This window comes from Erinaceus europaeus, chromosome 17 (assembly GCF_950295315.1).
Source record: "Erinaceus europaeus chromosome 17, mEriEur2.1, whole genome shotgun sequence".
Lineage (NCBI taxonomy): Eukaryota > Metazoa > Chordata > Mammalia > Eulipotyphla > Erinaceidae > Erinaceus > Erinaceus europaeus.
This window is the reverse complement of record NC_080178.1, coordinates 6032847-6053986: the sequence shown is the minus strand read 5'-3', so window position 1 is coordinate 6053986 and position 21140 is coordinate 6032847. Positions and strand designations below refer to the sequence as shown.

At 40.8% G+C, this 21140-nt stretch overlaps 1 protein-coding gene across 1 annotated transcript; it reads right to left on the bottom strand.

Annotated features, from left to right (window-relative positions):
* Positions 1–11701: 11701 nt before the first annotated feature.
* LOC103110351 (olfactory receptor 5T9-like) lies at positions 11702–20792 on the bottom strand (the record flags this gene model as incomplete). Its single annotated transcript, XM_060177369.1, is given in 3 exon segments — positions 11702–11726; positions 19829–20771; positions 20774–20792. Coding segments are annotated over 3 exon segments (987 nt in total), but the record flags the coding sequence as incomplete, so codon positions are not given.
* Between the last annotated feature and the right edge of the window lie 348 nt (positions 20793–21140).

Sequence of the window (21140 nt, the reverse complement as noted above, 5' to 3'; positions counted from 1 at the left end):
GACTCTCTCAAAAGCCTAGACCAAGTAGATTAGAAGCATCCAATAGCACAGCTATATACAAGATACTGGATACTGTACAGCAAACCATAACAAAAGGACTTTTCAAAGTTAACCCAATTAACAAATAATGTGATGATAACATTAACTATCGATTGTCTTTTTGAACCCTAAGACAGCATGAACCTCACATCTCCACTATAGAGCCCCTTCTTCCCCCAGTCCTGGAACCCTTGGATAGGGCCCACTTTCCCGTATGCTTCTCCCAATCCATACCAAATAATTTTGCATCCGCCGATCACAACCTAACCAACACAACGATTGCCACCTCAACATGCTTCACCTCAGACTGTGTCCAGAGACTTCACGTGTGGAATGACAACCCTTCAGCTTCATTACTCGGGTGAGACCTTTCCTTTTATAGTACACTCTATATTTCATCTCAGGTGGTTCACTTTCTAACAAAGTCCCAAAACCTAGATATACACCAGTTTCTGTGAGAGAGAGCTTATATTCACATGTATCCATAAACTACTGCAAAGTATATACCTGAAAACAGAAATACACTAGAGTTTGCAGTGAGTACCTCCCTAACACTTCCTCTCCACTATTCCAAGCTTTGGGTCCATGATTGCTCAACACTTTATTTGGCTTTGTATGTTAACTCCCTTTTCAATCACCAGGTTCCAGATGCCATCAGGATGCTGGCCAGGCTTCCCTGGATTGAAGACCCCACCAATGTGTCCTGGAGCTCAGCTTCCCCAGAGACCCATCCTACTAGGGAAAGAGAGAGGCAGACTGGGAGTATGGACTGACCAGTCAATGCCCATGTTCAGCGGGGAAGAAATTACAGAAGCCAGACCTTCTACCTTCTGCAACCCTCAATGACCCTAGGTCCATGCTCCCAGAGGGATAGAGAATGGGAAAGCTATCGGGGGAGGGGGTGGGATATGGAGATTGGGTGGTGGGTATTGTGTGGAGTTGTACCCCTCCTACCCTATGGTTTTGTTAATTAATCCTTTCTTAAATAAAAAAAATTTTTTAAAAAGGAAAGATTCCAATGGGGGGGTGAGATATGGAACTGTGGTCATGGGAATTGTGTTTTCAAGCTATGTGTTTACTGTCAGTATTGTTGTTGAAATTTCTGAGGCTCTTGCCGGGCCGGCTAGCTTCACGGTGGTGAACAGAGACGCGGAGACAACGGCTGGGCAGGGAAGCTGTATTTCTTTATTCAGGAACAACGATTCACAAACTAAGACAAACTAATCACCAAACAGAACTCTGCTGTCTCTTTGCGGCGGCGCAAGCACTCTCTCTTTTACTCTGGAACTCAGGAACCCTGTCACTCTGGCACTCTCTCTTACTCTGTAACCCTGAAACTCTCGAACTCAGGAACTCAAGAACTCTCGGACTCAGGAACCCTCTCTTACTCTCGAACTCTGAAACTCTCGCACCCTCGAACTCCGGAACCCTCTCCCAGGGTCCCTTGGGGCGGGGCCAAGCAGGCCCGCGAAATTAACAGGACTCATCCAATTCTCTTGGAGGGGGAGGGCTAGAACAAGCCAATGTAAAGCATACGACAATTCCCCCTTTTCTTTTTAACTAAATGACTATAGTATCAAGGGTGTGGGGTGAACAGAAACATATATAACCTCAACAACAAATGGCGCCCACGTGGACCTGACCTGCGCATCTCTCAGATAAGTAAAGACAATTTGGCTACCTATGCACGATGGCCTTCTCTTCTGCTTGTGAAGAGATCTCCAAAGGCCTCTGCTCTTTCTTCACGAGACTGTTTTGCTGTTTCTGGAACATTTATCTCTGGACCACTCTGTGGTTTCCACTCGCTCGGGCGGACTCAGAACAGCCAGCGGGAAGAGCCAGCGGGCGGGAGGCAAGGCGCGGAGCTGCTGTTTCCACCTGGTTAAACAGTCAGCCAGCCGGCTGCGCCCAGACAACCCCGCGCACCGCGCCCGCAGCCCCGCAGCCCCGCAGCCCGCAGGAGGCCTACGCCACCATGCAAGAGCCCGATGCCAGCACGCTAGAGCCCGATGCCAACATGCTGGAGCCCAATGCCAACATGCTGGAGCCCTATGCCAACACGCAAGAGCCCGAGGCCAGCCCACAGGAGCCGGCTCTCCACCGCGTGGCGCAGGGCACTGGACGCTTGATCCCTCCACGCTGCTTGGCCACTGCGAGCAGGGCAGCAGACATGGCAGGGCCATGGGGCAGGGCCGCGGCGGCCTATCATGGCCACCACCCCTGGGCACCTAGGCTCACGCCTTCTACAAAGATGGCCTGCCTGCCCTCTTTCTATGAATTCTGGAACCATCCCGGGCCTCCCGGACCCCCGGGCTCCCTGCCAAAACTGGGCACACGAGATCTCCAGCCGCCGGTCCGGTCTGAAGACAGACAAGCTGGAGTACGCAGAGATTTGTGCAGAGATCGCAACCTGCAATTCCTAGAAGTGGAGCTGCGCGGGAAGCCACCTCCGGATGGTGAACCCCCCCCCCCCCAACAACTAAGACAGTACAGACTTAAATTCGTGTTTAAAATGACATGTCTTCGTAACAAAGGTTTCTCTCCTTGTGTATTAATGACCATGTTTATGTGTATGTTTAAAGTTCGGTAAACAGTAGCTTTAAGGCTAAATTCTTACTAGTCAAAGTTAAATGAAAAAGGTTTTCAATATAATCCTCATAAAGATAAAAATTAACTTACATTTAAAGTCTGAGGTAAAAATTAGTTAACAATCAATATATTTCAACTAAGTTGGTCTAAACGAAAGGTTAAATAGACTTGTTGATATGTAAAACACTACCTTCTCTATTAGAAATGGTAGATCGCACAATGGCTATGCTAATTATTCTCATGCCTGAGGTTTCCTCTCCGGCCCACACCTAGGGTGTGTCTCCATCTTGAATGGGTGTAACAAAAGGTTAAAAGACGTTGTTGATATGTAAAAGTCTCAAATTCCTTCTCTATTAGAAACGTTGGATCCTGCAGTAGATATGCTAATAACAAGTTTTGTTTCATAGTAAGTAAGTTGCAGCCAGCTGCCTGTGGGACCCTAGGCCGTTCCCCGCCCCCATGCAATTGCCCGTCGAGGCAAGTAGCCCCCCAGAGGCAAGAAATTTTTTTTTTTCAGATATGGCCCCCTCAGGCCTTCCCTTGGCAACATGCTGGTTTTTGTTATATATGTTTCTGTTCACCCCACACCCTTGATACTATAGTCATTTAGTTAAAAAGAAAAGGGGGAATTGTCGTATGCGTTACATTGGTTTGTTCTAGCCCTCCCCAAACCAAGAGAATTGGATCAGTCCAATTAATTTCGCGGGCCTGCTTGGCCCCGCCCCAAGGAACCCTGAGGGAGGGTTCCTGAGTTCATGAGTCCGAGAGTTCATGAGTTCCCCAGTGACAGAGTTCCTGAGTTCCGGAGTTCGAGAGTGCGAGAGTTTCTGAGTTCGAGAGTAAGGGAGAGGGTTCCTGAGTTCCAGAGTAAAAGAGAGAGTGCTTGCGCCGCCGCAAAGAGACAGCAGAGTTCTGTTTGGTGATTAGTTTGTCTTAGTTTGTGAATCGTTGTTCCTGAATAAAGAAATACAGCTGCCCTGCCCAGCCGTTGTCTCCGCGTCTCTGTTCACCACCGTGAAGCTAGCCGGCCCGGCAAGAGCCTCGGAAATTTTAACAACACAGTATGATGATTTTTTTCCTGATTACTGGGCCTAAGGACCAGGTTCCCATAGTGTAAAGGGGGAAGACACCACAGCTGACTTAACTAATTATTTGGAAACAAAGTACAACCATCTGCCCTTAACAAGCCCTGCCATCAGCAGTAACTAGTGAATTCAGACCTGGTCTTTTTGTGTATTATTTGTACCTAAGTTGCCTGAGAGAAATTCCAAATTTAAGTGGGGGTTGGGGTGTGGTGGTTGGAGATGACCTGGAAGCAGCTATGAAAGTGATAGTCCAGTGGTTTGCACTAATGGATTATGGAAAAACTGCACAGCTCACCAGGAAAAATAATAATAACCCATGCCTACCAGTGAAAAGCACTTTTTTTGTTTTGCCTCCAGGGTTATTGCAGGCACCCAGTGTCTGAGCTATGAATCCACTGCTCTAGGAGGCCATTTTTTTTCCATTTTCTTGTTATCGTTGTTGTTATTACATAGGACAGAGAGAAATCAAGAGAGGAGGGGAAGGACAGAGAGGAGAACATGCAAAGCAACTATCAGAAGTATATGATGTGGATTTTTTTTAGCTGATTGATTTTTTTTTCAATAGAGCACTACTCATCTCTGGCTTGTGGTGCTAAGGATGAAACCTTCGAGTCTGGTGCCTTAGGCATTAAGAGTCTCTTCATAACTATTCTGCTGCTGTCTCCCAGCACCCCTTTCTTCTTTTCTCTTTAATTCTTTTTTGAATTTTGAATTTATTTATTATTTGGATAGAGTCATAGAGAAATCAAGGATGGAGAGGGAGATAGAGAGGGAAAGAGACAGAGAGACACCCGCAGCCTTGCTTCACCACTGGTGAAGATTTCCCTCTGGAGGAGGGGGGGGACTTGACCTTGGGCCCTTTTGCACTGTAATGTGTGTAGTAGCTTAACCAGGTGCCTTACCCCCTATAATGTAGACTTTTTGGGCAGAGGAGAGTGTCTCTGCTCCTGAGGATCCACCAAGAGAAATTTTGAAGGGAAACTGGGGCCCTGGTGTCTCTCCTAGGCACCAATTAAGAGAAAATGAGAGTCTGTGCCTATGTGTTAAAGACTATAGTGTAAACTATTAACCTGACAACAAAATTTTTAAAAAGGAAAAAAAAATTTGAAAACAAGAACAGAAAGAGATCAACATTTAAGGAAGCTTATTTATTTAAGAGAGGAATATTAAAGTCTGTAACATGCTGAGAAACGAAAGTCAAAATAAAGTGAAAATTACGGGAGTCGGGCGTTAGCGCAGCAGGTTAAGCGCAGGTGGCACAAAGCACAAGGACCGGCTTAAGGATCCTGGTTCGAGTCCTCAGCTCCCCACCTGCAGGAGGTTTGCTTCACAGGCTGTGAAGCAGGTCTGCAGGTGTCTATCTTTCTCTCTCTCTCTCTCTATCTCTCCCTCCTTTCTCCATTTCTCTCTGTCCTATGCAACAACGACGTCAATAACAACAACAATAATAACTACAATAATTACAACAACAATAATAACTACAACAATAAAACAACAAGGGCAACAAAAGGGAATAAATAAATAAACATTTTTTTTAAAAAAGAAAGCAAACAAACAAAAAAAAAAGAAGAAAGCGAAAATTACAAAATAAAAGGTGAACTAGAAGTTGAGTATTTCACCAAAACAAAGAAAGGGAGGGGCTGAAGAGGTTTGGGGTTTGAGGTCCTAAATTAGGAGTAGGAGTATTACGCAGGCACTTATCACAGAAGATGAGAAACTTTCATGACCACGTGTCAATAGCTGTACTGGAAACCATTAACCACCCAATAACATTTTTAAAAAATAGAAAAAGAATACAGCAAAAACATAGGGAAGGAAATATCAAATTAAGGTAGCATAGCTGTGAGAGATTGAAACTCAGAATGGACTATTTCAGCAACTTGTAATTTCAGAGGTGCGAAAGTGTCATTTTGAAAGCTAAGATCTCTCCATGAACAGTATGGATTCCAGAAGGTACAGGTAGAAATGCTAGTAAATGGGGGGGGCGGGGGGTCGGGGGGTAGCTTAACGGGTTAAGCGCAGGTGGCGCAAAGCGCAAGGACCTGCATAAGAAACCCGGTTCGAGCCACTGGCTCCCCACCTGCAGGGGAGTCACTTCACAGGCGGTGAAGGAGGTCTGCAGGTGTCTCTCTGTCTTCCCCTCTTCTCTCCAATTCTCTCTGTCCTGTCCAACAACAACGACATCAGTAGCAACGATAATAATAACCACAACAACGATAAAAAAACATGGGTAACAAAAAGGAAAAAATGGCCCTCCAGGAGCAGTGGATTCGTGATGCAGGCATAGAGCCCCAGCAATAACCCTGGAGGCAAAAAAAAAAAAATGCTAGTAAATGAGGCTTTTTTTCTATCAGCTATAGTTACCTTGACCTACCTGTATGTAAGATATCACCTGATGTCAAAGTTACATTAAATTTAAACATGATGTGTGTCCGTGCAATGTTGAATAATGGGACAAATCTAACAGAATACATGCAACTTGCAATAATATTAAAGAAAATAGATAAGATACTCTCGAAAAGTACTATAATCATATAAGTTATAGCAGAAAACTGATACGTAAATGGATTATCTTAAGATCATGTTAAAGAAAATTTAAAAATTTAATCTTAAAGCTTATCTGTAAGTGAGAAGTGTGATGGTTAGAAAAACTGAAAGTAGGGGACGGGTGGTGGCACACCTGGTTGAGCGCACATGTGACAGTGTGCCAGGACCCAGGTTCGAGCCCCTGTCCCCCACCTGTAGTGGGACAGCTTCCCAAGTGGTGAAGTAGGGCTACAGGTGTCTCTGTCTCTCTCCTTCTATATCACCCTCTTCCCTCTCAATCTCTGGCTGTGTCTATCCAATAGGTAAATAAAGATAATTTAAAAAAAGAAAAAAAGAAAAGAAAAACAGAAAGTGGAAATAACAGAAAAGTAAATTTGAAATAATGAAATGTAGTTAAAAATAGGAGAAATGACAGAAAACACTAAACTAAAATGTTCAAGTGTTAACATGCGAGTAATTTCAAAATAAATGGCAAATCAGAAAAATATATAAACTATTAATCCCGGGGGGGGCTTTGGAAACACAAGATTTTTAAAACTTTTTTTTAAAAAATGTTACTATTTTGGGGAGTCGGGCTGTAGCGCAGCGGGTTAAGCGCAGGTGGCGCAAAGCACAAGGACCGGCATAAGGATCCCTGTTCGAACCCCGGCTCCCCACCTGCAGGGGAGTCGCTTCACAGGCGGTGAAGCAGGTCTGCAGGTGTCTATCTTTCTCTCCTCCTCTCTGTCTTCCCCTCCTCTCTCCATTTCTCTCTGTCCTATCCAACAATGACAACAACAGTAATAACTACAACAATAAAACAACAAAGGCAACAAAAGGGAATAAATGAATAAAATTTTTAAAAAAGGAAAAAAAAAGTTATTATTTTATCCAGAACATTGCTCAACTCCAGCTTATGGTAACACTGGGGATTGAAGGTGGGACCTCAAATGTTCAGATAGGATATGCATATGGATCCTGGTTCGAGTCCTGGGCTCCCCACCTGCAGGGGAGTCACTTCACAGGCGGTGAAGCAGGTCTGCAGGTGTCTGTCTTTCCCCTTCTCTGTCTTCCCCTCCTCTCTCCATTTCTCTCTGTCCTATCCAACAAAGATGGTATCAGTAACAACAACAATAATAACTACAACAATAAAAAAACAAGGGCAACAAAAGGGAAAATAAATAATAAAAATAAATGTCACAGATAGAAGTCTTTTCCTACCTGTTATGTATCTTCCTAGTCCTGAATCATGATTTTTTAGGAAACCTTTTACTGATGGTTAAACAGTTATTGGCATCTGGTTACCATTTTTCATCTCTCCATGATAGGGATGCTCAGAACACTTTCACTCTCCACCCCAACCTAGATCCCTCTTCACTATTGTCCATCAGGAACCCAAAGCACATTCTGACCTCCCCCACCCAACCACCCAACCAACCAACCCCTCCTTGCCCTTCCTTACATGAGCACTTTGCTTTGGTGTAATACACCAAGTGGACTAAGTATATGTAAATATCAAAATCACATACACCTTGCAGGAAAATAAACATCATTGTGTGTGTAGGAAGGAAATGAACAGATAGAAAAGCACTTGAGTAGGTGGGTGGTAGTGCACCTGATTGAACGCAGGTGTTACAGTGTGCAAGGACTGAGGTTCTACTTATAAGGGATGGGTTGTAGCACCATGCACAAGGACCCAAGTTCAAGCTCCTAGTTTCCACCTCCAGGGGGCAAGCTTCAAAAGTAGTGAAGCAGTGCTGCAGGTGTCTGTCTCTCTTTCTCTTTTCCTCTCTATCTTCCCTTCTCTTCTCAATTTAGCTCTGCCCTATTAAATAAAATGTTTATAACATGGCCAGGAGAAGTAAAGAAAACCATGTGTAGCATAAGTATACGAAGAGGAGAGTTCTCACAATCTGAACATAAATCTGTAAGACCGAGATCTAGAAGTAGAAAATTATCAGCACAGGGGCCAGGTGGTGGCACACCTGGTTGAGTGCACATGTTACAGTGGATGAGGATCTGGGTTCAAGACCCTGTCCCCACTTGTAGGTGGAAAGCTTTGCAAATTGTGAAGCAGGGCAGCAGGTGTCTCTCTGTTTCTCTCCCTATCTTCCCCTTCCTCTCAATTTCTAGCTGTCTCTATCCATTAAACAAATAAAGAAGACAATTTTTTTTTAAAAGAAAAGTATCAGTACTCCAGGTGTCTATCTTGGACATTAATCTAATCACTGTAATCTCTACCAAGAAAACTTCCATTCTGAAGCAATGTTTGACTAATGAAACAGCTAGTTCTTTTTTTTTTTAAGGTTAGGATGATGATTTTTTTAAATTTTTATTTATAAAATTGAAAACACTGATAAGACCATAGGATAAGAGGGGTACAATTCCACACAGTTCCCACCACCAGAACTGTGTATCCCATCCCATTCCCTGATAGCTTTCCTATGCTTCAACCCTCTGGGAGTGTGGACCCAGAGTCATTATACGGTGCAGACGATGTAAGAGCTGAAATTTTAATATAGTTAAAATGCACCATACCTTACCTATTAATTTACAATCTCTAAGTGTAAATAAAGTCTCAACACTCATACATTTGCGAGAATTTTCCAATATATTGTAAGGATGTAGCCTATAACTTAAATTCTATAGTTTGCTTTGAGAATCACAAGAAAGACCTACCTACACAGCACAAAACATTTGCCATTCATCTGTTCCATGTCTCTAACATCCTTCTTCTTCTTCTAGCGTTTGCCCTTCTTTCGTAGCCAGTCAACAGCGTCAGGTTGAGCCTGATGTAAAGTTTCGAGACCTCCTTTGAATCTGGAGAGGTGGCAGTCGTTGACTATGTGGGTCATAGTCTGTCTGTAGCCGCAGGGGCAGTTCGGGTCGTCTCTGGCTCCCCAGCGATGGAACATAGCGGCGCACCGGCCATGGCCTGTTCGATAGCGATTGAGGAGGGCCCAATCATAACGTGCTAGGTCAAAGCCGGGTTGACGCTTGCAGGGGTCTGTGATGAGGTGTTTGTTCTTTACCTCAGCTGACTGCCAACTCTGTTTCCAAGAGTCTGGAACAGAGAAGTTCAGTGTAGGCGTAGGGGACCAGATTGGGTGACGAGACGTCCAACATCCTAATGTTATATAACATGGAAAGATAAAGAATTTTTTTAATACCTCTTCAGGTCTGAATAGTTCTTAGTCATTTGTTCATTGCTGATCACCCTATGAAATTCTCAACCAGTATAAGTCTGTTTCTCATACAATGTATGTATAATACTTAATGTGAGACCAAGACTGAACGTAACATATTGCATCACAGCAAAGGGATCCGGGAAAGGAGTGAATGGGAGAGGATGGAGGGGCATCCTGTTTTGTCTCCTAGACATCAGTCACAGATAGATGAGAGGCTTATCTTATGTGTTAAAGACTACTGCAAACCACTAGCCCCACACACAACACACACACACAAAAAAAAAAAAAATCAAAAGAGAAAAACTATTAACATCTAATAATTTCTATTGAAGGATTAAAATGCTATCATAAAATTTGGTGTCATAGTAGGTTTTATCAAATTCATGTTTACCAGATGTTCAGGGAATTGAAAGGGTCATCTTCCCAGAGAGAGGAAATGGAAACTTTTGAGAATTGAATTTTATATCTTGGTGAGATATTGTTATTAAACATCAAAGCCAGTAAGATGTCCAGATTTATGACATTTCTTTTCCGCTGAGGGATGATATTTAACCAGAGGTTGTTATAGAGTCATGTAGTCATTTTCAACATGTAGTTCATTATCCAAAACCATGTACTGGTTTAACCTGAAAAAAAAAACATTGTGAAACTTTTACATCATAAAGAGACTTAGTGTATATTGCCCTTGGGATATCAGTATTAACTTTTAGAAGATGATATAAGAATTCAACAGTACAATAACATAATGCTTCAAGTGAATGAACAGTTCATTTCCACAGGTAACAGGAAATGCATAATCTAAGTTGAATAATGTATTTTAGAAAATGTAATCATAATCATAAATGCAGTCTACATAGTAAGACTTGTACTTAACTGAAGGACTTACCTAATTCACTGTGATTTTGAAATTTCTGTCGCTTGCTTATTACGAAATAGATTAAAAACTATAAGAAACAGTGTCTATATATTTGACTTATTTTTAAAGTTTTAAGGAAGTTACTAGAGAAAAGTTAACTATCTGTTAGCCAGTAAGTAAATGGCACATTGAAAACAATGTTTTGATGATGGTGAATTGCAAATATATTTTAAATTTATCTCAAATCAATTTATTTTGAATCCGTTTTGTTTGTAGGTGCCACTCTCTTTCATCAAAAGAGCGACACTGTACTTTTTCTCAATGACAATCTTTCCAGAATTACAACAATCATATGGCATCTATAATATTTTGGATTATATTCTTACATTTATCCCCATGTACATTTTTTTAGATAACAAAATATGAAGAAGTTGATAAAAACCTAGCAGGGAAAATGGAGACTAAACCAACAACATTCACAGAACTTTGTAGCATGATACCTTTTTTTTTGTCATCAACCTAACTGAATTAAATTCTTGCTCTTTTGTAGACAACGAAATGTCTCATCTTGGGTACATTAACTTTGTTACTTCTTCTCCTGTCACTATGGAGGGAATGTCTATGGCATACTCAGGAACAGCCATGCGGATAAAATTGTGTGGAGTATTGTTTGCAAGGTACTGATTTTACAAACTAAAAAATAATAATAATAATAAATAAGTTAAAAACTGAAATATCAGGATGCTGTTGGGTTTAGATTTATACAGCTCTCACTTGAAAAATGTCACTGAAGTCACTATGTTTGTATTACTGGGCTTCACCGATGACTATGAGACACAGGTCTTACTATTCTTACTGTTCCTAGCAATCTACCTTTTTACCCTCATGGGAAATTTGGGACTGGTCCTGTTGGTCATTGGGGATCCCCGTCTTCACAACCCCATGTACTTCTTCTTGAGCGTCTTGTCATTCTTGGATGCTTGCTATTCCTCAGTCGTCACTCCCAAGATGTTGGTCAATTTCCTATCAGAGGACAAATCCATTTCCTATGCTGGGTGTGCCACACAGATGCTTCTCTTTGTTACTTTAGGGACCACAGAATGCTTTCTCTTGGCTGCAATGGCGTATGACCGCTATGTCGCAATCTACAACCCCCTCCTGTATTCTGTCAGCATGTCACCCAGGGTCTATGTGTCACTCATCCTTGCTTCTTACTTGTGTGGCATTGTGCATGGTTCTGTACATACAGGGGCAACATTTAGCTTATCCTTCTGTGAATCCAATGAAATTAAACATGTCTTTTGTGATATGCCTCCTCTGCTGGCTATTTCCTGTTCCAATACTCACATAAACCAGCTCCTACTCTTCTACTTTGTGGGAGCCATTGAGATAATTACCATTCTGATAGTCTTGGTCTCCTATGCATTCATCTTGGTGGCAATTCTGAGGATGCGTTCTGCAGAAGGAAGAAGAAAGGTCTTTTCTACATGTGGCTCTCACCTCACCGGAGTGTCTATTTACCACGGCACCATCCTCTTCATATATGTGAGACCGAGTTCCAGCTACACTTCAGATCATGACATGATAGTGTCGATATTTTACACCATTGTGATCCCCATGCTGAATCCCATCATCTACAGCTTAAGGAACAAAGACGTCAAGGAAGCCATGAAAAAAATGGTGAGAGCTATTTGCTCATAGGTTGAGTGAATTTTAGCAATGTATAAAACTCAGAAATGCTGAATGTACCTCATACATATGATCTTATTTGAATGTATCTCTTTTACATAATTTATGTTTTAAATTTCTCTACTGGGTGATTAAAAATTTAAAGCCTACAGTAAAATACAATAGTTGGCACATTTGTAACATATTCGTTTTCCACCAATTCCAACAATTCAACCCCCTCTAGGTCCTCTTCTGTCTTCCTCTTCCAGGACTTGAACCCCACCCACACCCCAGAATCTATTATTCTGGTGCAGTTCACTAACTCCAATCCAAGTTCTGCTTTGTGTTTTTCCTTCTGTCCTTTTTTTTTTCAAGTTCTGTAAGATCATCTCATACTCATCCTTCTCTTTCTGAAATGTCTGTTCCTTTAAGGGCAGCAACTGGAAAACATGAAGCATTAATACAGCCTCCAATTCTGAACTTCCCAAATATAGAATGTGTATTCCATATGCTGTTTAATATGATGAAAATACTTCTATAGCAAACAGCAACCCATGTGGTCTTATTGCTGTGGTCATCACTGGAGAACTTTCTTGCATTTTTCGCTCAGTATGAATTTTGTCCTCAGGATTCTGGCAACCCTGTCTCCTCACGTTGTTTAGTCTTAAGGTATACTATGATGCTACTTTCCCATACTGGGCGTCCTATAAATGACATATGAAATGGCACTTAGTTTGGACTTCAAGTGTTTCTCATGGGATGATCATTGCCTTTTTCACTGGCTTCACATCATAAAATGTTATAGCATCTTTAGTCTTCCTTGGCTGGTTTTCAGTCACAGAGACCCACTAGCTTCATTCCGGAATTCCGTCACTTATCCTGGCCCTAGCTGATGATTATCTATTAAAATATCTCTAAAGCGGGGAAGATAGAATAGCATTAGAGATTATAGAAAAAATAGGGAGCCAGGCAGTAGTGCAGTGGGTTAAGCACAGGTGGCACAAAGCACAAGGACCTGCTTAAGGATCCCAGTTCGAACCCCCAGCTCCCCACCTGCAGGGGAGTTGCTTCATAAGCAGTGAAGCAGGTCTGCAGGTGTCTATCTTTCTCTCCCCATCTTTGTCTTCCCCTCCTCTCTCCATTTCTCTCTGTCCTATCCAACAATAACATTAATAACTATAACAATAAAACAAGGGCAACAAAAGGGAATAAATAAATAAGATATAAAAAAGAAAAAATAACAAATATATTTGTTATTATGATTAATTCTGATATGCATCATATAATACAACTTTATGCATTATATTTCATAGATGCCCCTAACAGTTAATGTAGTTATGTAAGTATATATAGTGTCTATGTGTTTATGACTGTATAAATATATGTATATATAGCTATAAACAACAATAATGAAATTTTGTTCTTAAATCTGAATGTCAGTTGAATTCTTAGAATTTTTTGTGATGCTGGGGGCTGGCCGTGGCACACTCCACTAGTTACACATCACCTTGAAAGAGGATTTGGGTTCAAGCACCCAGTACCTTCCTGCAGGGAAAAGCCTTGACTGGTGTGGAAGCAGGGCAGCAGGTCTCTCTTTATCTCTCCCTTTCTCTATCTTCCCTTCCTCTGTCAATTTTTCCTTGGCTTGTTGAATAAAAAAAGAAAAGAAAAGAAATGTGGCCATTGGAAACAGTGGATACATCCTGCAATGATAACACTATTGGCAATAATAAATAATAATAACAATAATACATTTAAAAAGGAATTCCTGCAATGCTAAGTTCCTGTTTAATTTCTCACTTTAACTTTATTTGGGGGTTCAGGCAGTAGTGCAGTGGATTAAGCGTACTTGGCGTGAAGCACAAGGACTCGCCCAAGGATCCCATTTCAAGCCCCTGGCTCCCCACCTGCAGGGGCGGGGGTGCTTCACAAGTGGTGAAGCAGGTCTGCTGCTGTCTAGAAAGGAAGGAAGGAAGGAAGGAAAGAAGGAAGGAAGGAAGGAAGGAAGGAAGGAAGGAAGGAAGGAAGGAAGGAAGGAAGGAAGGATGGAAGGGAGGGAGGAAGGGAGGGAGGGAGGGAGGGAGGAAGGGAGGGAGGGAGGGAGGGAGGGAGGAAGGGAGGAAGGAGAGAAGGAAGGAGAAAAAAAAGAAAGAAAATTTATTTGTATAGACAATGAGTTTCCATTTCTCCACATACCGAATATGTACAGCAAATAAGCAAAGAGTAGAGAATAAAAAGTCCTAATTCACATCACCTCACACCTGCTCATTTAACTTGTTCGAGCTTATTTCTTTATTTTCCTGTACTTTTATTAGAAGTAATTAAAATTGAAAGTGAAATTTTCTGTCAATAAAACACCCTCTCCCTCCTAGAGTGTTTCTTCTATGATTCCATCAGAACAAGTTTAGGCTATTACAATAAATGCAACAATGATCATGATAAGATTTACATCACAAGTGCCATGTTTGAGATAAGAAAGGCAGCAACTTGCAGATATTAATTGCTAATGTCATCTGATCAATTTGTCAATCAGAATGCCGACTCTACAGTGCAGAGAAATGTTTAGTAGCAAACTATGTACCAAGAAATGAATTTTATTTAGAGACATAAAGTAGTGGTTATTGTAGACAACACAATACAATATCAACTTATTCAAATCCATATCAACTAAAAGTTATTTTCTATACTACTTGATTTGCTTTTAACTGTTTTTATTTAAATCACCAAAATTCTATTTATATATTTATTTATTATTAAAGAGAGGAAAAAATAAAAAGCAGTTTACAGCCCTGCTCAGCAGAGCCAGGAAGTGGTGCCTAGACAGATAGGCTGAGATTTCTCTCTCCTTCTCCATCTCCCCCTTTTCTTTTACCGTCTCTCTGCCTCTACCCAATATATATTAATTACCTACTTAGTTCATGAAACATTTTTAAAGAATATAAAACATCCTAAGTTAGGATAGAATCATCAGTCCTAAAACTATTCATCTATATCTATATCTAGTATATATTCCTATATGCAACTAGATATAGTTAGTGTGTTTCGCTGGGACTCTATTAAAGATCATGCTTTTTAATGAACGTTTGAGTTCCTTCTACAGAAGATTAATCAAAATACTTTTATCTTTAAACACTTTTTTTTTAAAAAAAAGTTATCCTTATTTATTTTCAGGATAGAGGCAGCTAGATATCGAGAGGGAAGGAGGAGATAAAGAGGGGGAAAATCAGAGACACCTGTAGCTGTCTTTGCCACTCACAAAGCTTTCCCCCTGCAGGTGGCGACCCGGGGCTTGAGCCCAGGTCCTCGCACATTTAGCATGTGCATTCAACCAGGTGCACCAGCACCCAGCCCCCAATACTTTGATATTTTTAAGGGATGAAAGTATTGATTTCCAATATCATCTTAGAAGTTTTATCTATATAATTGTAATGAAGCAAGACATCTATCTATCTATCATCTATCTATCTACTTCTGCATATTTATTTATGGATTTATTTATTTTATTGCCAACAGAGCCATCACTATAATGACTCAGTGCCAGCACTATGAATCTACCACTGCTAGTGGCCATTGTTTTCATTTACCCCCTTTCTATTTTATTGGATAAGACACAAAGAAATTGAAAGTGAAGGGGGAGATAAAGAGGGAGATAGAAAGGCATTCACCTGCAGACCTGTTTTACTGCTTGGGAAGTCTGTCCCCTGAAGGTGGGAAGCACGGCCTCCAACTCAGTCCTTGTACTGAGGACAATGTGTGTGCTTAACTGGGTGCACCCCTGTCCGGCCCTTGCAAGTCATATCTTAAAGCAGAGAATTTCTCATACAGGAGATGTAGAACATTCTAACTTTCAGCAAACCTAACATAGCACTAATAAACGCAATCATTTAAAACACTAGGGTAGGAAATATTACATATTCACTGTATTATTGTTTTTTATTTTTATTTATAAAAGGGAAACACTGACAAAAACCATAGGATCAGAGGGGTACAACTCCACACAATTCCCACCACCAAACTCCGAATCCCATCCCCCCCATACCTTTCCTTTTGGACACAAATAAAATGGAGTTGTTTCTTTCCAGGTGTGACATATGACTCATGAAAACGTCTGCATATTAGTGAGAACTATGGGTAATATATATATATTTTTGCAGCTAAAGTTATCACTGAATCTCAGTACTGCTGTTCACAGCAGCCTTCACATATTTCATATATGAGATAAATTAAGAGGGGAGAAAGATATAAAGAGAAAGACAGGCACCTATAAACCTGCTTCACCACTTGTGAAGCATCCCCCTTGCAGGTGGGGGCCAGGGGCTCTCTAGCCCAAGACCTTGCACATGGTAAGATGTTCCCTCAACCAGAGCACCAATGCCCAGCCCAATATTAGATTTCAAACATCTATCCTGAAGAGATTAGAAATGGTATTCATGTGAAAACAACTCTAGTATAAACATTATTTTCTCCAATAAACTGATTAAGGAACTAGTAGACTTTTCCATTTCAGTATTAACAATACATTTTTGGAAAGTTCTGAATTACAAACAAGAAGAAAATCAGAGGGACTGAGAGGTATTTCAGCTGAAGAGAGAGTTTCTTCATATGGGTTTGGTCTCTTACCCCAAATGACAGAAGTCTAGAGAACTCTGCATGGAGCAGTGGTGCTCTGCTATCTCTCTCTCTCTCTCTCTCTCTCTCTCTCTCTCTCTTTCTCTCTCTCTCTCTCCATATATATCCAGAAATGTGGGTCTCTGATAAAAATTCATGGATGAGACCCTGGGCTTTTTAGCTCTGATATTGCATGAATACTAATCATAAATATTTGATTATCAAAGTATGACATAATTAAATATACAGCATTTGGCAGATTGTATATTTATATAGCCAGAGGAAACTCAGAAGCTAGGAAAAAAAATAGTAAAACAACAGAAAAAAAATGAAGGTGGAAAAATTAAATTAGAAAATTTCAAGGATAACTAGTAATTAAAATGATTTTAGCTCAAATTATATGGTCCTTAATCAAATTCACACAATGAATATTTGTTTATAAAATATTTATTTAGGATGCTGGGTTGTGGTGTATTCAGTTCAGTGCACATAACACCTAGCTCATGGACTTGGGTCTGAGCCCCTACTCCCCATCTTTATTTATTTATTTATTTATTTATTTATTTTATTATTATTTTTTATTTAAGAAAGGATTAATTAACAAAACCATAGGGTAGGAGGGGTATAACTCCACACAATTTCCACCACCCAATCTCCATATCCCACCCCCTCCCCTGATAGCTTTCCCATACTCTATCCCTCTGGGAGCATGGACCCAGGGTCATTGAGGGTTGCAGAAGGTAGAAGGTCTGGCTTCTGTCATTGCTTCCCCGCTGAACATGGGCGTTGACTGGTCGGTCCATACTCCCAGTATGCCTCTCTCTTTCCCTAGTAGGGTGGGTCTCTGGGGAAGCTGAGCTCCAGGACACATTGGTGGGGTCTTCAATCCAGGGAAGCCTGGTCAGCATCCTGATGGCATCTGGAACCTGGTGACTGAAAAGAGAGTTAACATACAAAGCCAAACAATTTGTTGAGCAATCATGGACCCAAAGCTTGGAATAGTGGAGAGGAAGTGTTAGGGGGGTACTCACTGCAAACTCTAGTGTACTTCTGCTTTCAGGTATATATTTTGCAGTAGTTTATGGATACATGTGAACATAAGCTCTCTCTCACAGAAACTGGTGTATATCTAGGTTTTGGGACTTTGTTAGAAAGTGAACCACCTGAGATGAAATTAGAGTGTACTATAAAAGGAAAGGTCTCACCCGAGTAATGAAGCTGAAGGGTTGTCATTCCACACGTGAAGTCTCTTACTCCCCATCTTTAAAGGGAATGCTTCATGAGTGGTGAAGCAAATCTGCAGCTATCTGCATTTCTCTCCCTATGTATCTCCCCCTCCTTCTCCCCATCAATTTCTCTATGTCCTACCTAATAAAAATTAGAAAGAAAAGAGAGAAAAAAAAAGAAAAACAGGCAAAAATAGCCACCAGGAGTAGTAGACTCTAGATTCATAGTGCTGACACCAATCTCTTAGTGGCAAAAATAATAATAAAATGATTTATTTATGGCTGAAAGACATACAATATATTTGTATTCTCAGGGGTCAGACGTGTTGGGTTGAATCCTTAAACCACCACAAGCCAGCACTAAGGAGTTCTCAGGTCATCTTTTTCTCTGTCTTTCTCTCAAATAAAGACATTTAAAACCTTTAAAATGAGGTTTTATTTAGTAATTTGTGAGAAAAAGGAAGGATCAGAACATCATTCAGACATATGTGAGGTTGGAAATCTATTAGGACCCTGTGAATACAGTTTCTACACTGCATTTCTGTACTGTTTCCAGGACCACAAACTCATTTAGTCAGTCAGTCAGTCAGATATTTTTATTAGGGACATAGGTACAGTTAATGGTACATAGGTATAACTCTTCTCCACTGTGGTAGGTGTCTAGGTCTCTAGAAGACACTAGCTTCCCCAAGCCTGGGTTCAGAGTCATGATGATGAGGGAAATGCAGCTAAAAGCAACACTAAGGTACCACTTTATACCTGTGAGAACGTCACACGTTAGAAAACACAAACACAGCATCTGTTGGAGAAGCTGTAGTGGAGGAAGAAAACCCCACACTCACATTCTTGGTAGGTGTGTATATTGGTCCAACTCCTATGAAAAATCTGAAGATTCATTAGTTTATTTTTAGTAAGTGACAGAGTGATCAGAGTGTGTATTATTCTTTTTGCTTCACTCAGTTGGAGGGGTGACAGTAAATGGTTTACAGTGAAGTTATTGACACATTGATACAACCACTCATCTCTCCATGATAGGTGTCTGCTACTCCTGGGGGCTGGATAGTGATGCACCTGGTTGAGCGCACATGTTACAACCCGCGTGGACTCAGGAACAAGCTTCCAGTTCCCACTTGCGGGGTGGTGGAGTTTGGGGGAAGCTTCCCAAGTGGTGAGGTAGTGCTGCAGGTGTCTCTCTGCAGACAGATAATGATTACCATATACAAGTATAGATGGTTTAGAAGAACTTAATCTGTCATCACCTTCTAGAACATTATTATTATTGTTGTTGTTACTTTTTTATTATTGGCACCAGGATTACCGCTTGGTCTCATGCAGGCACTATGAATCCACCACCTGCATTTTTCTTTTTTTCCTTTCTTGATAGGACAGAAAGAAGTTGAGAAAAGTGGAGAAGATAAAGAGCTAAACAGAGAGACACCCATAGACCTGCTTCACCCCTTGTAAAGTGCGCCCCCTGTAGGTGAGGAGCAGGGGCTTTAACCCACGTTAGGCTTTAAGCCAGGTACACAGCAATGTGTACACTCAACCAGGTGTGCCAATGGCAGGCCCCAACCTTCATACATTTTTAAATTCTACGAGAAAGATAAATAAATTTCTGTTGTTTAAGTCATCAGTCTGTGGGACTTTGTCATGAAAGCCCTCACTAACAAAGACAGTGTCAAATAGTTAATACTTATATACATATATGATTATTTGTGTGCAGGGAAATATATACACATGTGTATGTACTGCTGTGCATTTCTATCACTAAGAAATAATGAATTGAAAAGCAGAAGAGTAGTGGAAATTTCCTGTAGCCGAAATGATAGGACAGAAATATGTGATATCTACACAAAATACCTAAAATGTTATAAATGCACAAATGTGCACAAAATGATATAAATGCACAATAAGTACAAAAAAAAAAAGCAAAGTGATGTTTTAACATTTTTTTCTTTGAGACAAGAATGTTTCTTTTATTCATTTCATTTGAAGAGTCAGTGTGAAAGTTCCCTTGTGTGGATACACCAAAATTTTCCAAACACTTTCTTCATGGCTTCCTTGACATCTTTGTTCCTTAAGCTGTAGATGATGGGATTCAGCATGGGGATCACGATGGTGTAAAATATTGACACTATCATGTCATGGTCCAAAGCATAGCTGGAACTCGGTCTCACGTACATGAAGAGGATGGTGCCATGGTAAATAGACACTCCGGTGAGGTGAGAGCCACATGTAGAAAAGACCTTTCTTCTTCCTTCTGCAGAACGCATCCTCAGAATTGCCACCAAGATGAATGCATAGGAGACCAAGACTATCAGAATGGTAACTATCTCAATGGCGCCCACACAGTAGAAAAGTAAGAGCTGGTTTATGTGAGTATTGGAACAGGAAATAGCCAGCAGAGGAGGGATATCACAAAATATATGTTTAATTTCATTAGAGGCACAAAAGGATAAGCTAAATGTAGCCAGGGTGTGTGTGGAAGCATGCAGGATTCCACCGATGTAAGAAGCAAGGATGAGTGACACATAGACCCTGGGTGACATGCTGACAGAATACAGGAGGGGGTTGTAGATTGCGACATAGCGGTCATACGCCATTGCAGCCAAGAGAAAGCATTCTGTGGTCCCTAAAGTAACAAAGAGAAGCATCTGTGTGGCACACCCAGCATAGGAAATGGATTTGTCCTCTGATAGGAAATTGACCAACATCTTGGGAGTGACGACTGAGGAATAGCAAGCATCCAAGAATGACAAGACGCTCAAGAAGAAGTACATGGGGTTGTGAAGACGGGGATCCCCAATGACCAACAGGACCAGTCCCAAATTTCCCATGAGGGTAAAAAAGTAGATTGCTAGGAACAGTAAGAATAGTAAGACCTGTGTCTTATAATCATCGGTGAAGCCCAGTAATACAAACATAGTGACTTCAGTGACATTTTTCAAGTGAGAGCTGTATAAATCTAAACCCAACAGCATCCTGATATTTCAGTCTTTATTTGTAGATTTTAAAGACAATAGTTTTTGTTTATTTGTTTGTTTTAACAGTAAGAGATGTTTCTTCCTTGGAAAGGGATTTTGAAATCATTACCACAGAAGGACAGTGTGATGATGAAGTCAGGTCCATGGGAATGTCATACCTTGAATAAATAAGAGAGAAAGGATGTTAAAATCAAGGTTAAATTTACATAGCTAAGATATGTCCAAATAACTGAATTAAGAGTTAGCTCATTTTCTGTTTAGGGTTCATATTGCTCGGTTTGATACTTCATCATCTTAAAATGTCATCAAGGTTAATTAATTCAGAGTTAAAATGTGTGATCTTTTTTGTTTTTAATATTTTAAATTTTATT